This window comes from Malaclemys terrapin, chromosome 6, assembly GCF_027887155.1.
Source record: "Malaclemys terrapin pileata isolate rMalTer1 chromosome 6, rMalTer1.hap1, whole genome shotgun sequence".
Lineage (NCBI taxonomy): Eukaryota > Metazoa > Chordata > Testudines > Emydidae > Malaclemys > Malaclemys terrapin.
Genome location: NC_071510.1, coordinates 44,896,560 through 44,914,623, shown reverse-complemented (window position 1 = coordinate 44,914,623; position 18,064 = coordinate 44,896,560). Strand labels below are relative to the sequence as shown.

The following is an 18,064-nucleotide window of genomic DNA, read 5'->3' as shown; positions in this document are numbered from 1 at the left end:
CTGTAAGAGTTAGTAAGAGGTACAGGTTACTTACAGTAACTGATCTTTCTTTGAAAAACAAACGTAAGGCAGCAACTTTGGTTTGGTTCTTTAGGGGAAAGCTATTTTAAGTACTGAGGTCAAAATACATGCTCTAAGTGATGCACCTAAATTAATATTTGGGCACCTCCAGAGAGGTAGCCTGATTTTTCAAAGGTGCTGAGCACCTGACCTTTTACTGACTTAACTTTGAGTTGTGGGTGCTCATCACCTCAGGACATCAGAATGGTCCTGTTTGAATGCCTTAGTTCTAGGCAAAAATGCCCGAATACTTTGGCCTGTATATTGAAGTATATTTTGGAGTGAAAGCTAAAATGCTAAAAACAGAGAAATAAATTTGTCATTAAAACAAGACATGACTCAAACAAACCAAATACACTGGACATGCATAATTTTAAAATAGCATAATTGATGTATCTATTTACATACAATCTTTGGCTACTATCCATATGCAATTTTAGAGGTGTTAAATTCTCCCATATTGTTTCCTGAATGCAGTAAAAATATATTTAAATAAGGGGAAAAGTGAGGGTAAGAAATGCAGTGTTCAAAATAAATGATTTTAGATGAAAGCCAGAGTACTAGAAACATTTTACCTACGCTTAGTTTTACCTATAACCTTGCCAATTTCTACTTCTAAGAGCTAAGGAGTAAAACTACACTGAGCAAGCACTAACATCCCAAAGTACTATCAATAATAAACAGGATAAATGTTTCTCTAGAGGCTCTCATCATTCTATGTCAGTGTGAAATTCTGATTAATTTTTCTGTCCACTGATGCTTATTGATTTTTGTGGAGTCCCTCTAGCTGCTGCTAAGGCTTGGCATAAGGTTTTTTCATTGGGGCCAATACAGCAATATCACAGACCAACTGTTACCCTTAATCACTAGCTCTTTAATGTTGGACTTGTTTTGTTTTGAGGGAACAGCTATTAGTTTTGTATTTCTGTTGATTTGCTTTTGGGCTGGGGGGCAGTTTGAACTGCCTTAGACATAGCATTTCCTCCCTCTTCAATTGGATAGAGCTGCATGTCTGATTTCAACCTTGTGAATCATCTTTCAAGCTCTCCAAAGTCCTCCAAGAAATAAATGAGTCATGCTCTGATATTGCTGATATACATGTATTAAAAAAGTAAATTGGGAGAAAGACTCTGAGGCCATATTTATATAACAAAGAAACAGTAAATGTGATTTTGCTTTTACAGTTTGACTTTAACAGGAGTAATTAGATTGGTTTAAAAACAACTGAGTTTAAAATAACAATGTACAAGGCATATTGGTTAGAGATGGGTAAAGACCAAGTGGTTTTTAATGGAGCTGCTGTACTTTGGTGATTCGGGTAGTTAGCAATCATCATTCGTCATAGCCATTATGTTCTCAAAGGAAAAGTTTCATGGCATTATATTCCCTGTACTCCATGGAATATAGTATTTGGGAGCTTTTGCATTGTTTTGCTTGTCTAGTGTGTACTAAGATGGTTTATACCATTGCATACATTCTGAGAAATCATATTGTAATAATCCGATAGTAATTGAGCCAAATTTGAGTCCTAATGTACAAAGTCAGACAAATGCAGTGATTTTTGTGATATACACAAGGAAGAGTGGAAGCTACACCGATTCAGACTTCAAATTCTCCTTCCTCTCCATGGCATTCTGTAGCTGTATTGCCCTGATTAATAAAAGTCTTTGTTAGAGTCAGTGTAGAAATGTCACTAGCCCAGTGCGAGCTCTGGGAAAAGAGATTCTGCGGTTCTTTGTAGGCTCCAATGTGTCCTCAACAGGATGGTCAGCTCTAGCCAGTGAGGGCACAGCAGGGGACTTGCCTCCTTTGGGAATGGCTGGAACTAGGAAGAAGCAGTCACTGAGCTCAGGAGGCTGCAACTGTGGATTGTCATTGTGCAAGGTTGCAATGGAAGGGCAAGGGAGGAAAGACTCTTTGCACCACATAACACTGGAACTTTAATAATCTTTAATGTTGAAAGCCATTAGATGAATAATTACTGAGTCTTTACCTAAAAGAGGAGATGCAGCTGCTGCTACTTACATAGCTAATATCTGTCAGTATCTGAAGATAGCAGGCTAGCAACAGAAAATCTCTTGACCAATTTGGGGAGCCAAAAGCATCAGTCTATTTTCAGCAGGCAAATGAGAAGGGGAACTTGATAACCCCTTTGGAATGCAGATTTAAACACCTATTTGCATTAAGTGCCTAATTTCAAGGGGATTAGCACAGTGGAGTTGAAATTCCACTGATCTGAAGCAGTTCCAGATTTTCTCTCCACTTCACTCTGGCCTGGTCTGCATAGAATATTTTCAGAAATTTTCCCGTTGATGCTAACAATAGTGGAAATGCTACTGTGTCATCAATACCTGCTCTCAGCAGTGTGACACCTGTGAACTGAGCCTTGTAAGTGTTCAGGGGCAGGTTGGTTGTAGTGCTAGTGCAGAGGGTCAGGCAGGCCTTCCAGTGGCAATCTGGAACCTTTTCCTTTTGCAGAATCTCAACCTGCCCCACTTCAACTGCTGGAGACCCTCTCCAGCTTCCTGGGCTAGTAGCCCGGTCTATGTAAATTCTTCCTGGCATCCTAACTAGCACCCAACAGCTGATCCTGACTTTGGCCCCAGATGGAATGGTGGATAGCTGTGGGGTCAGTCAGAGGAGAGGTAAATTGCATGGGACTAGGCACGTTTGCAGTGGTGCTGGAACTAGATATGCTGGGGCCGCAGCAGCACCCTCTAGCTTGAAGAGGTTTCCATCAGATACAGGGTTTACAGTTTGGTTCAATGGCTTTCAGCACCCCTGCACTCTTGTTGGATCAGTCAGTTAGCAGCTGGAAAAGGAATGGTGGAAGCTGTAATCAAGTGAAGGAATGGAACACCTGGGATGAATGTGAGGGAGGTATATGCATCATTTATATGGGGAGAGGAAAGGATAAACAGTTAAGTAGAATTAGGATCTATGGATATAATATAACAAAGTTCACTTTCTCACTGAACAGCTACAGTAAACCCTTCCTCCATGCTTTGAGTTAACTTTGTATCTCCTAGTTTGTTAGTATCTGGCATGTATCAAAATTAGAGTTGGTCAGAGAATTCCTGTACTATGGAAAATTGCAAAAAAATTAAATTTTTCATTCTGAATCAGACAAAAATTTTGAAATTTCCCATGGAATAATTTCGTGTTAGAAAAATTGATATATTGTTTCAATAAGGTTGAAATAATTTCATTTGGATTTAACTGACTCAATTTATGTTATATAACAGTCAAACTGTTTCAACAATTATACTGTCATAGTATAGTAGAAACATTTCTATTATATAGAACAGAGAAATGACAACAATGAAATATTTTTACTTTATTGGAATGAAATGTTTTGATAATTTTTTGTCAATATGTTCTAGCAGAATGTTTACATTTTGTTGAATTGGAAAAAAATCTGACTGGCTCTAACCAGACTAAATACTTTCTTTTAGAAGTATTACGAGAGAGAGAGAGAATGTTAGAGATCTCTCATTTAAGAACATAATATTTTCAATTTACTTTTTGCAGTGTCTGAAATCACTTGCCAAACATAGTATGTTTAGAAATGACTTTTGTTTGATTTTGGTTTTCCTAACAAAATAAAAATTATAGACTTAGAGATACTGAGTTCCCCAAATGCTAGGAACTTTGAATGCCTAGCTAACAGCAATAGAGGAGATGGAATTAATATATTGAGTGAGCTGACATGAAGCCACCTTCCAAATGTGGCATGCTTATTTACATTAATATACTTGCTGATAATTGTATCCCGTTCTGGGGAGCCACATTTTTTTTATTGTTCACTGCATCATTTAATGTAGTTGTGGCAATACAATTTCATACCATATTTTTCCTTTCTTTCATGGACAGCATAAACCTTAGTCATTGTGAAGCCATGTGCATCTTCAAAATCTTCTCCAAACATCAATGAACTAATTTGCACTTACCCTTAATGTGTTTGGCAGTCACTAGACAATAGGGTGACCAGACAGCAAATGTGAAAAATCGGGGGTGGGGGGTAATAGGAGCCTATATAAGAAAAAGACCCAATCAGGACTGTCCCTATAAAATCAGGACATCTGGTCACCCTACAGGAAGAGGAGATATGAATACTGATGATGCAATTATTGGAGAACAAAAATAATTTGCAACCATCATTTAATGGGGTGAAGAAATTAGAAGTTTGGTTTTTATGTACAGTGTAGCAGCAATAAAGATAAATCTCAAATCCAAGTTTTGAGATAAACCAGTCTTTGTTAACCTACCCAGAAGCACACAGTTATCTTTCCCTTTCTGACTCATTCCACGTAGGCAGGGGAATAACAAGTTAGTAGGTAGTTAATTGAAAGTACAGTAAAGCTGCTTGTTGTCATGCACCTTAATCTAACAGCATACAATGTCTGGGCTTTCCTTGGCATGATGTGTAAGCTGGGCTTCAAAATTGCTGCAGGAGGTGCCAAGGAAGGTGCCATGATTACGCCAAGGTGGGAGATCCTCATCATAGATATGGAAAGATCCAGATGTGACCCTGCACATGATATTTTGCAGAGAGCCCCTATCAATCTTGGGCAGGCCATGCCTATCTCTCGTGCAAGAATCTGAATTGAGATGTTCCTGGCCTTTCCATGTTTACACTCTCAACTTTACCTTTGTATTAATGATTATTCATATTTATTTATATAGCACTATAAATGTATTCAGCCCCTTACAACGTGAAAAATATGCTAAGCAAACAATCAACTCTGCCCTGAAGAACTCACTGTCTTTCTCTGAAGGTACAAACTAGGGATGTAAAAGGTTAACTGGTAAGCGTTAGGCTTACCAGTTAACCCACCTTAACCGTTAACCCACAGCCACGCTGTGCTGGCTGGACCCCGGCCCCTGCCACACCGGCCAGCCTCTGGCCACGTCAGGCCCTGGCATACCAGCCGCGTCGCACCAGCCGACCTCAGCCCCAGTTCCCCTCTCGCTGGCCAGAGCAACCATAGCCCCACAGCCGCTCGATGACCCTAGCCCCCACCTCGCCGGCCAAAGCAACCCCAGTCCTTCTCCCTTTAATAGGTTAACAGTTTAAATGATATAATTTTAATTGTTTAAATGGTTAACTTTTTAAACAATATTTACATCCCTAGTACAAACTGGTGTAGTGCAACAAGCAGTCCCAGAGTGAGCATTATCACTGGGATCCTGCACAGAGCAGGTGAGTTTTCAGAGGTATGTTGAGGGAGGGCAACTTGGTGTAAATTAAATAATGTGAGGTTATTCTGGGCATAAAGGAGACAAAGGGAGCAGGTGGGGACATGTGTGGGTGGAGTGAAGGGAGTGGTGTAAGAAGGAACTAGGTCAGAGATGTAGAAAGGAGAAGAGCTGTGCAGTGCTGAGATCATGAGGGAGGAGAAACTTCAACTGTATGGTGAAGAGGATGAAAATGTATGCACAAATGAAGTAAGCTGAGTTTTAACCAGTAAGCCCCCTTCCTCTCCAGCTATAAGTGATCATTTTCATAATATAGGGTACTTAGGTGAGAACCAGTATATATATTCCCAAATAAAATAAATAGTGTTCAACAATATCCTTTTAGTTCCTTACCATGAGGCCAGGATTCGAAGTAAAGAAACAAGCCTATAAATGGAATGTTCTGTTGTAAAAGAAGAGGAGGAAAAATATTCACTTAGCCATAGTACCACCTGTCTCCCCAGTGGGGACAGCACTGTGAGCAGAGTACATTTTCATCCTCTCTCCCCTTGAAAGACAACAAAAAGGTCAAGCCAAGGCATGAAAAGAGACAGAGACAAGGAACTCTTATTTCTCTGCTGTGCACACATATCGTCAGCTCTACCAGACTGTTGATATCATTCAAATAGTCCAGAGAGTGGATCCCTGACTGCACCACTTGGTGTGCTGATAAAAACGCGTGGTTTTGGTTTTTGTCATCTTGGTTTCTTGTTTTCAAATATTAAGGCCAAGATTTTCACGCACTTGCATGTAGGCAATTGTGCATGAATGTGTGCCTAATTTGTACACATAAGTACAGTAAATTCATTTGCAAGTGAGTAGTAATTAGGTACCACAATGATTGGCACCAAATATGTTAGATTTCCAGGCATTAGATAGGAGCCATTAATTTTTCTGTCATTTACATTTTTAATTACTAGAAAGGGAAGCTGTCATATTTAACAGCTGTAATCAGTACCCTTAAAATCTGTAACGGTTAGGATAAACAGCAAATATTCGGTTGACACACATGTCTTTCTTCAAATGAAGGTACCCTCGCATACAAACCAAGCAGCAGATTGCACCTGCTGCAAAGGTGAGAGTAGCTAACAGTGGGGTTGTTTTCTTAAACCAAGGCACAGGTAGGGCACTGCCTTGCTGGTACAAAGAACTTTAGTTTTAAGGGGAACTCGTGTGCTAAACACAACCCAATAAGCCCTCAGAGCTGCACAGTGAAACACACACAGCGTCCGCAGTGTCATTCCCGTTTGCCCCCTGGACAAGCTTCTGTGTAAACTCAGCGGAAAGCTGAGAAGCAGCGGTGCCCGCCCGGAGCCGCCTGGGCACGTAGGCAGTAACTCCAGGGGTAGTGCTTTATACTGGCAGAGCGGGAGGGGCGATCTGGCTTCGTCCGCCTTGGATCGCACGGCAGCCGAGCCGTCTCCCCCTGTGCGAGAACGGCCAGCTGGCGGGGGCCGCTCAGGAGAGGGCCCGTGGGCTGAGCGGCTGCACGGCCCAGGCAATGGGGCTGATGCAGGCGCCACCTTCCCCACGGCCAGGGGGCTCCTCGCGCCGCGCTCTGTGACGTCCCCGGGAAGTCACTGTGGCCCCGCGGAGAGCACGGGCCTCGGGCCACTGGAGGCGCCCGCGCTGCAGCCGGGACCCGGACGCGTTCTCAGGTGCTCCGCTGAGAGCTAGTTCTGGCTCTTGAGTTGCTGATGAGGTTTGTTTGCCATGGTTTTAACGCTATTTTCTCCCGCTGGAAATCCCCCTGCCTGCCCCGCTCTCTCCGCAGAACTGACTGTCCAGCCCGCTCTCCTTTCGCTACAGCAGCGGCTCTCAACCTTGCCAGGCTCCTGTACCCCCCTGCAGCCTACCTCCATGTTTCACCTCCCTTACCAAATCAGACATACAAATGCAAAAGTGGCACAGTCCCGCTATTACTGAACAATTGCCGACTTTCTCGTTTTTATCATGTAATTATAAAATCAAGCAATTGGACTATAAATATTGGACTGTACTTACATTTCAGTGTGTAGTATATAGAGCAATATAAACAAGTCATTGTATGGAATTTTAGTTTGCACTGACTTCGCTAGTGCTTTTTATGTAGCCCGTTCTAAAACTAGGCAAATACTGTATCTAGATGAGTTGATACCCCCTCACCCCGAAGATTTCTGCATACCCCCAGAGGTATGTGTACCTCTGGTTGAGAACCACTACTTGGGAGACAGCTCGACCTCTGGCCTGAAGACTCCCTCTGTAGATACCCTGACTTCTCTTCTCCTCCTGCTCACAGACTCTTTCCCTATGAACAATGCTCTCCCTCTTCTGCTATCTTAATGAGATGTCTTGAAACAGCAATTTGATTGCAAGAGAAGCTCCTAGAAACGTAATTTCCCTGAAATGTTAGAAATGTTGCCTCTCTTTGGTCTGTCCTTTTCCTTGATCCAGTCCTTTGCATTGCTGAGGCAGACATAGCTTGGGATTCGGTGTGGTAGGCTCTGATGTGCAGTTACCCAGGAAGGGGCAACGCAGGGACTCTGATGCCTCCGCAAAACTGATGGTCTCTTGCACATTTTGATGAGGCTGGGTGTGATGTTCATGATGCAAACACTGCAGCCCCTTAGAGCCCAAGCAGTGCTAGCTAACTGGTTGTGGACAGGAGGTGGTAGTGAACGCATGGAATTGTTATGGTCAAATTTAGTTTTAGCGTAAACTGGGCAAAGCTTCCATCATTCTTACTGGAAATAATTCAGACTACATATAAGCCCATTCAAACTTCTCGTTATATTCCCAGCCTGGAGACCAGCACCTGTCTGGATGAGCTATAAACTGTAAATGCGCTATTCTGCAGCTGTACCTGAGCAATTGAACTGGCTCAGAAGGCACCGATTCAGTTTCTTGTGTGTGTTATGTCCTCTCATGAACACTGTCCTTTTTCCCAATGAAAAATATATTTAAAACACCATTAAGGATGCCACACAAGCTAGAAACATCCTATGAAGCTGCAACCACGCACGGGGTCATATCTAGTAAGGAGAAGGTAGTTTCATTCCCTGGGCCGATTTAAGAAGTTTTCTGCTAAAATTGTGGTGGTGATGTTTAGAGTGTGTTTATCTGTACGCCAGGAACTAGGTTGAGACCATCAGCTTATTATCCGTTGATCACATGGGATGTGTTCAGACTGTAAAATTAGAGGTGAATCATTTCACAGGATTAGTCCTTTACTAGTGGCCCTCCTCAACCTTTTTCTTTCTGAGCCCCCTCCTACCCCCAACATGCTATAAAAACTCCATGGCCCACCTGTGCCACAACTGTTTTTCTGCATATAAAAGCCAGGACCGGCATTGGATAGCAAGCAGGGCAATTGCCCAGGGCCCCACATGAACCTGAGTTCAGGCATGGCAAGTCTTAGACTTTCTGCCCTGGACTCCAGACAATCTAACACTGGTCCTGCTTGGTGCACTCCCTAAAACCTGCTCACGGCTCCCCGGGGGCGCCGGACCCCTAGTTGAGAACCGCTTCCCTAGACCATTGTGTTCATTTCTGGATATTTTAGTACCAGACAGGCATAGACAAATTCACAGAAGAGTAGGAAAAATGATTAAAGAGCAGCAGGAACTGACACATGATGATTGTTTAAACTAGGGCAGTCAAATTATTTAAAAAATTAAATGTGAGAATAAAAAATTTAATCATAGTTTTAATCACACTGGTAAACAATAATAGAATACCAATTTAAATTTATTATAAATATTTTTGAATGTTTTTCTACATTTTCAAATATATTGATTTCAGTTACAACATAGAATACAAAGTGTATTATACTCACTTTATATTCTTATTTTTTAGGTGATGTTGTAAATAAGAAGTGGGCAGCATTATCTCCTGTTAACGTAAATAAACTTGTTTGTATTTGCGATTGGCAGAACAAGAAGTAGGACTGAGTGGAATTGGAACTAAAGGTTTACATTGTTTTGTTTTTGAGAGCAGTTATGTAAAAAAAATTTCTACATTTGTAAGTTCCACTTTCACAATAAAGAGAATGCACTACAGTACTTGTATGAGGTGAACTGAAAAATACTATATAGAAAATGTAGAAAAACATCCAAAAATATTTATAATAAATTTAAATTGATATTCTATTATTGTTTAACAGAGTGATTAAAATTTATTAATTTTGATTATTTTTTTAATTGAGTTAATTTGTTTTGAGTTAATCGCTTGAGTTAACTGTGATTAATTGACAACCCTAGTTTAAACAGATACACCTTAGCAAAATGGCAACTATAGGAAAACAAAATGACTGTCTACAAGTATAGGAAGAGTGCAAATTTTAAGATGGGGAGAGGAACTGCTTAGGGTGGGAAAAGAAAAACCAGAAACATTGGATGAAATGAAGACAAGGAATATTTGGAATTTTAGGATAAACTTCTTGACACTGAGATCCACTGAACTGGAATAATCTCCCAAAGAAAGTGGTAGATACTCTGTCTTTTGAGAACATTTAAAACTATGTTGGACAAAGCACTAGAGATGTCCTTCACTGGCAGAGGAATGGAACACTTCTAACGTGTATACGGCTATTCCATCACCAAACCATCAAGCCATCTTCACATTTTTCTCATTTCATCCCACCCTTCTACCAGTCTTTAGCCCTGTAAGTGCTAAAACAAAAACTAAGTTGTTTTCATTTTTTTTCAGCACAAAGTAGATAGAATGAGTCAAATGAGGGGTAATGTGTCACCAAATGGCAGTGAAGAGAAGAAACAGTTATTCTTTCACAGTTGCAAAGTGAGTACTTTAGGGAAAAATGATTTGTAGCTTTATTATTTGCCTTTTTTTTTAGTAGACACTTCTACAGTATCAAATTGCTGTGTGTTCAAAAATCCTCTAATGTATAACAGCATTTTCAGAATATGAAGATAGTTCATTCTTCGATGGAGTGCAATGTATGAGTGATTACACTCGTCTTATGATTCATCAGTGTACATTCACACTTAAATTCTGGAGCAGAAAAGATTTGGGCTCAGAACACCATGGCTGCCATTAAAAGCTTAGTATTTATTAGCCTAATATAGTATTTGAGCTGCTATTGTTTTCCCCTTTACTGAGAAAAGTAGTTAACTGGCTAAGTGTGTATTATAAATTGTCAGAATGATTGTCATTTAAAAAGTAAACATCTATCAGTGCATTTGGCCTTTATTCATTACATTTTGTTTGCCTGTTATCACAGGTGCTGAAATGTTATTTTTCAATCTGTGCTACAGTAATTCAAATAATTATTTGTTCAGTAACATACCTGATGAATTGCAAAATGAGACATGCAAATAGATTATTTAATCACTCTAGATGAACATTTTCAAAAGCACATTTGGAAAGCTGGGGACTCAACTCCGTTTGAAAGTCAATGGGAATTAGGTGCCTAGCTCCCCACCATTGAAAAAATCTCCCCCTTTATGACCATCAATCATTGAAACCTGAGTGGAAAGCAGCTCTCCCTATAGTGCCAAATTAAGTTGTACTGAACCAATAAGTCATTTGAATAAACCAAGAAGTCATGTTTTCATTAGCACCCTCAGGGACATTCTGCCTGCAGTATTTACAGAGAGATGGATTCTCATTAAGGATGTTGTGTAATCAAGTTACATCTAAAAGGTCTCAAAGTTTCTCTCTGTTTTGTCCAATGCAAAAATATTTGAAGCCAGAAGAAAATCTGCACTGGAACTTACTTTATGTGAGTGTTGGGGAATAGTACATTCTTAAAGATTTAATGCCTCTTCAAGGCAGTGTCCTACTAAGAGCCTAATTCCCAGGTGATCTTCATATATGTAGTCCTATATATTGCTCCAGGCAAATTAGATTTGAAAATCAACTGGGGGCAGTTTCTTTAATGAGGTCATCAAGTGGAAAAATTAGAGATATTGCACTCAACAATTAGTGAGATCTGTTCTCCATTATGAACATTATAAAATGCAAGTATTACACCTTGTGCATTGTGAAAAGCTGTATATACATCTTTACAGAATAGCACAAAGACAACCCAATGGGAATATTATCCATGTCATGGGTACCACAAGTACGGCTTATTATACCATATATGATCATTTCACTGTTGTCTTCACCCGTTGCCTCCAGTTGCTTCTCATCATATGTTTAGATTGTAAGATATTTGGGGCAGGGGCTATCTTTTTGTACTAGATATGTGGACAGTGCCTAGCGCAATATTATCCTCATCCCTGACTGGTACTTATATAATTAAAAAGGAAAGTGTTTATGTCATTGACACAATTTTTATTGCAGTATTGGGCCATCAGAGTCCAGTATAGAAATATTCTATATTTTGTGGCAGGTATCAGAATTGTTGTCATCTCTTGCAAATGTTGAAAATGAACAACAGAAGCATCAATTGTTTTTGAAGGGAACACGTGTGTCTCTCTTCCATACACTGCGTTCAATAATAAAATCCAATAACTGGAAGACTGCAGCATATAACAAGCAAAGCATGTTACCTCCTGAGCCCACTACTATGTTACACAATTGGTCAGAAGATGATGTAGCAAAGAAGGATGCTGATTCACAAAGGACAACACTGAGAATCCAAAACAGTTGTGTATCCATGCGTGTTAAGTGTCTGTCTAAATCGAAGACAACAAATTCTGCTGTAGAAGGAAACAAAAACACTGATTGTGGTGCTCCACTGCCAGTGCATATGCTTCCTTATGTGCTTTTAATCAAAAATTGTCTTCCTTTGTCAATTTCTTCAATCCATTCCAAATGTTGCAAAGCAGAGATATTATGCAGGATACTATACTTTACGCTGAGACTCTGGAAAAAGAAAACACCGAAGCCTTCACCTCAGGATCCTCCCAGTTCTGAAGGTTGGCAATCTGTACTTACGAATGATTGAGGATAATACAAGAGGCGTTAACTAGGAGCAATAGAATGAAATTAACAAAGGGGAAATCTAGGCTGAATATCAGGAGACAATTCCTGAGAGTGAGGCTTCAGTATTACACTCTGAAATCACTCTGAATTCCAGATGGTGGGAGCCTTGCCCTTTGGGACACTGAAAATTAGACTGGTCAGAGCACTAGAAAATATACCATTCAAAGGGAACAAACCTGCAGTGAGTGAGCTAGGCTTATTTATCTCTAATATTTAGTATTCTATGAAGACATGTAATTAAAATATTTAGAAATAAATATAATCCTTTGAGGCACAGGGAGACATTTTAACATGGGTCCAGTATCCATATGTTTGGGTCTCATTCAGCACAGAGATGATTAATTCTTTTAAACCTGATGTTTCTCCCATTGAATTCAATGGAAGTGTTGGCATTGATTTCAGTGGGAGGAGGAAATGGCTTTTGGTCTCATTTAAATAAAATGGTGAAATCAGTAGTGCTTGAATTGAGATGGTATAATGATAGCTTGGGTTTTTTCCACCTCCTTCCTCTGAAGTGTAACAGGTCTTTTTCTGGGACTGCTACAGCTGGATGACCGGTATACACTGTGAGCTTCCAGAACTGGAGCATCCACTACAACCTTAACATCACTTCTCCCACTTGAATACGAGAAGGGAGAGTCCAGGCCACATCTGCAATTGTTCTGATTGTATGGTTTCCAGTAAACTAACTGTATTAATGGAGATGTGTACTAGGACTAGGCTAGCTTCATATCACTTTTTCATATCTAAATTTTCTTTAGTGTTCAAGAAAAATGCCAGGTTGACAGTATTGAACAGGCCATTTGGCTTCACACATAGCTTAGGAAGCGGGTCACAAAAGCAGTTTGAGACCATCTTCATGGCTTCCTGATCCTCAACCTCCTCTGCCCTTAGAGCAAGCAGCCTCAGGGATGCTTTACGTTGTACCAGCTGCAATGGCCTTGAACATACTGCCCTATGCCACCAATTCCTCTACACTAGAGGAATATCTAAGTAGCTGGTTAAATGGCTTTGAGACCTCGCCTCTGTAAACCATCCAAAAAAAAACCCTACAGGGCATTCACCAAAAAAAAAAAATCCCAAGCTAGTTGGCTAAGCTGCTTTAAAACTGGAATGGAAAAAAGCAAACAGGCTCTGACTCTTCATGGGCAGAACAGATGCAACATAGGCAGTGCTAACATTTCCTCACTGTATCAGAGGGGCAGCCGTGTTAGTCTGAATCTGTAAAAAGCAACAGAGGGTCCTGTGGCACCTTTAAGACTAACGGAAGTATTGGAGCATAATTGGAAATTTCCATTACTTGCATCTGAAGAAGTGAGGTTTTTACCCATGAAAGCTTATGCTCCCAATACTTCTGTTAGTCTTAAAGGTGCCACAGGACCCTCTGTTGCGTTTTCCTCACTGTTCTATCAACATGCCTTAACTATGGTGCGGAGGGACCACCAACAGGGGTTAGGAGGATACAATAGTAAAGTGTCCATGTCTATTCATTCTTTGGCCTGTATACTGAGATTAGCAACCAGCGTGCCAACCAGAGTGATTATCTGATTACTCCATTTGAGCAGGAGCTTTTCCTGCTGCCATTGAAATGAATAGTTTTCCATTGATTTCAATAGGAGCAGGAGTAAGCCTTTTTTTTTTTTTTACAATTATGGCCCAAATTTATCAATTAGGTGACTACAATTAGATACCTAAATGCATATGTATGCACCTAAATAAGTGGCTTAAATTTCAGAGGTCATGAGCACCCATAGCATTTGTTGAAGTAAATACACTGCAAAGTCAATACACAGATACTTCTTGCTCATTTTGATGAAAGATGCTATTATGTATAATGCTTACATTTTATGCAACTTCTGGCTGCTTTCAGAAACACAATATGTGAACTTCCTTAATCTGAAGGATCTGCAGTGGAAATTCTATAAAGGTATTGTGAAAAGAAAACAGAAAGTGAGAGTTTTATGGAGAGAAGCAAACTACAGACCTTTCAAGCCATTCCAGGAAAAAATCAGGAATGAAGAATACATGCTCCCTTTGATTCCTAAGAACTGGATAATTCATGATTCTCTTAAATGAGTTTGTGCAATGCATATCCTGTTTACATCAAACAAATGATGACTATAAATGAATGGAGAGTGACTGCAGTTCTTCAGAAAATTTAAATAAAAATGTCAAGACATTATACAAATAAGTTTATTATTATTACATTTTTACAGTAGCACCTAGGAGCCCATCATGGATAAGGACCCCATTGTCCTAGATGCTGTACAAACACAGAAGAAAAAAGATGGTTCCTGCCCCAAACCAAACCTCATCAAACACGTAGTCTACTAAGGACTGTTACACCAGCGAGAGTGACCATGGTTGATGGCATTGCACCAGGCACAGTGTAGTGAAGTTCCCAGATCTGGCTCAATCCTGTGAATCCACAAATCTCTGGGGTGGCCCATGTGTGACACTAGGTAAGGTCAGGGTGTGCACCTCTTCACACGTTAATGGAGAGTTTGAGAGCGCAGTGTGCTGGAGTGGTTATATCCATTCTGGCAACATGGTCAGAAAGTACACGGTGCCACTTTTTGAATATAATGAGCAACTGAAGATAGGCCAGATCTCTGCGATATGGTGACATTTCGCACAGGATTTGGTACTGACAGCGCACATGGAAGGGTTCTATCTGCTCCAAGTCTGCTTGTCAGAGGGTCTTGGTTTCTGACCCATATAGTTTCATAGATCCTGTAGTATCCACACAAAGACTTTTTTGCATCCATAAGCAGGTCATAGACTTCATACAAGAGACAGCAAGACCTATTAGTCAAAGACAGCCCCAAAGAGTTTATCATAAGACAAGTGACAACAGGTGGATACAAACAGGGAAGCACAAGAAAACAATGCAACAATATTGATAAAAATGTCATTTATCTTTATATTAAAATAAATTCCTAATGCCTAGCTTCTGGACGCCTTTCCTCAGTTGTTAATATAATGGGCCTGATACTGCTTGCATTTACAACAGGTTTACAGCTATGTAACTTCAGTGGAATTACTCCTGATTTGAGATCAGAATCAGACACAAAATAGACAAAAATATCCATCCTGCAAATAGTAATAGACAGTATTAGTGATCAATTCCTCTCCACTCCATAACAGCGACTGACAGGAACAACTGTGATGCTGAGATGTGAATGGAAAAGATGTTTACATGTGTTTCACTGATAATTTGCATCAGTTGAATTGATGCTATGGAGTAATGCAGTCACGGCATTATCAGTGAGACCCGTTCCCCAAAGGATCCTTCTCATACATTAAGGCCCAAATCCTGAGCAGCAGCTCACAGCCCACGTACTAGGCTGTGGTTTGCTCTGCTCTCCTGGGGCCACAAAGCATCTGTGGAAATGCTTTATGACCACTACTGCAGCCCTGATTCTGTAGTAGCCTCCACAGCACAAATATTTGTATTAAAGCCTTTTCCACATGGAAAGGGAAAACACATACAAATGATTTTAGAGTCTAAATATTATTGCTGGCCTATTTCTGATGGTACAAACAGAGACAGGTGTAAGAGCTCCTACACCTGTTCTGCACCCCTGGAGGATCCCCCTTGCACTGGAGTGATCTGCCCTGTACTGGTTACCCTGGCTTTACAGATGATGATGGTATCATGGTGGTAAGCCCCAGAGCAGATGGACTGAACTGAAGTCTGGTGACACCAAGGTGACAGCTTGAAAAGGAAGGAGTTTTGCATTGGTTGAAGCTGAGGGTTTGGTTTTATCTGTGTGAGTTTATTCAGCTCAAGATATGAGCCAATCAGAGCACAGTGATTTATCTCCTCTATGGTGATGAGAAATGACTATACATTCAATACACAGATCAGACCTACAAAAGGGCTGGAATTTGTATAATTGAAAAATAAGTCCACAGTCACTGGTCAACAATTACATGGCATCCTTTCATTCTGACTGGTGGAGATAATGCCATTTTGAACAAGTTATATCAGGCATACACTTATACTCTTTTACTTAGATCGCAGTGTATGAAACCTGAAGCATGAATATTTACACTCCTCCTACCAGCCCTTTGCCTAAAACTGGTAATACAGAACTCTCTGGCCACTGCCAGTGGTGCTTTGCCTTTCACCACTGCATCTTTCGTCTAACTGGCCTTGATAAAATTATTGCATCCCATGAGGAGAAGAGGAAGCTTAATATCAAACTTAACATCCCTACGACATGTGCAGCAGTGCTTTTTATTTGTCATTGTAGAAGAGGCTGTGTAGGCAGGGAAATGAGAAACATGAAATAAAGAGAGAGGGCAAAGGGGGACCAGTTGCAATAAAAGTACTGTTCTCCGCCCCCACTGCCACTATCACCACCACCCAGGAATAAACAAAGCAATCTATACTGCATTTGGTTAGTTCTGAGGCACTGACAGGGACAGAGCCAGAGAAGATAATCTACCAGGACCAGCTGTTTCTAGTTCAGGGCATCAAGATAGTGAAAACAGATGCACAAGAGGCAAGTACACAAAAGTCACGATCAAGAAGCAGTTGTAGTGTTTGCCTCTTTCATGTACAGAAACAGACTTGCTCAGTTCTCATTACAAAATATCAATGTTATTAGAGCTGTGAGTCAGTTAAAGGAAAAATCAGTGACCATCTGTGTGAGCAGCTAGCAAATTCTTGGACACCTACAATATCCAGGGTCTCTTTTCCTATCAGGTTCTTAGCTACCAGCTAGCAAACTCTGAAAATAAAATAACAATCATCTGTATTGTAACGATGATATGACATAGGAGTGCTGGTCAGAGGGATTGGACTTGATTTCCTTGTCCTAATCACCTGACCTGGTTCAGGTTACCAAGATTAATATTAACACCCTTGCAGTGTTTCTTGTTGCTCCAGCTAAGGGAATAGAGGAGCAGGGAATCCACCAAGGGCTGCTGCACAAATTCCCTGATCCCTCCAAATGATTAATGCCTTCTACTTGCAAAGCAGCTGCAGGTCGTCTCCGCCATTACTCTGGGAGGTATTCTTTGGAAGCTGATTTCCCTAAGGATTTGTTGTCCCAGAGCAAAACCAGAATATGTGGCCATATGGGGCTGTTGCATCCTTTACAACCATATAAATCAGAATCAACATAATTATTATAACAAGCCATATTTTTTATAATTTAATTTATTTGTACTGGGCCACTTCCTCAAAGCCTAGGCCCCATTGTGGTAGGTGCTGTACTGACACATAACAAAAATATATTTCCTGTCCACAAGAGCTTATACAGTCAAAGTCTGAGATGGGAGGTAACAGGTGGATATGGTGAACAAATGGTACAGACACAAGGTAGTGGGTAGAGGTCACCAAGGAAGTTTTTTCTGGGCTTAAATCCAAAGTTTACACAAACACAGAAACTCACAGAGGTATGGAGTATGTCAGGTACAACAGGCTTATCCTGGCCACAGAACAACTCCCAAAATCTGATGATAAACATTGCTGACAGCCTGAACACCAGAGTATTGTGTTAACAAACTGTGTGGGAGAGAGGGAGATTTAACTGTTACACTGCCATCACCTATCTGTCAGAGGGGTCAAAAGGGACATTTGATAATGGAACAGAATGGTCTAGGGAGCTTATTAATCTTTGATATAACAAGGGGTTTATTTAAGTACATAGTTAACATTGTGTAATAGCATCTGTACAGATCAGCTTGTCCATTTCATGTGTGCATATGTGTTTATCTGAATACATAAATATATAAATCATAGAAATGTGGGGCTGGAAGGGACCTCAAGAGATCATCAAGTAAGGTATGGCAGGACCAAGTAAGCCTAAACCATCTCTGACAG

At 40.5% G+C, this 18,064-nt stretch overlaps 1 protein-coding gene across 1 annotated transcript; it reads left to right on the top strand.

Annotated features, from left to right (window-relative positions):
* Positions 1-6,698: 6,698 nt before the first annotated feature.
* On the top strand, positions 6,699-14,410 carry LOC128839410 (uncharacterized). The gene is made up of 4 exons (XM_054032397.1): positions 6,699-7,000; positions 9,985-10,074; positions 11,633-12,161; positions 14,099-14,410. The coding sequence occupies exons 2-4, from the start codon at positions 10,000-10,002 to the stop codon at positions 14,302-14,304; spliced, it is 810 nt and encodes a 269-aa protein (XP_053888372.1). The 5' UTR covers positions 6,699-7,000; positions 9,985-9,999; the 3' UTR covers positions 14,305-14,410.
* Positions 14,411-18,064: the final 3,654 nt, after the last annotated feature.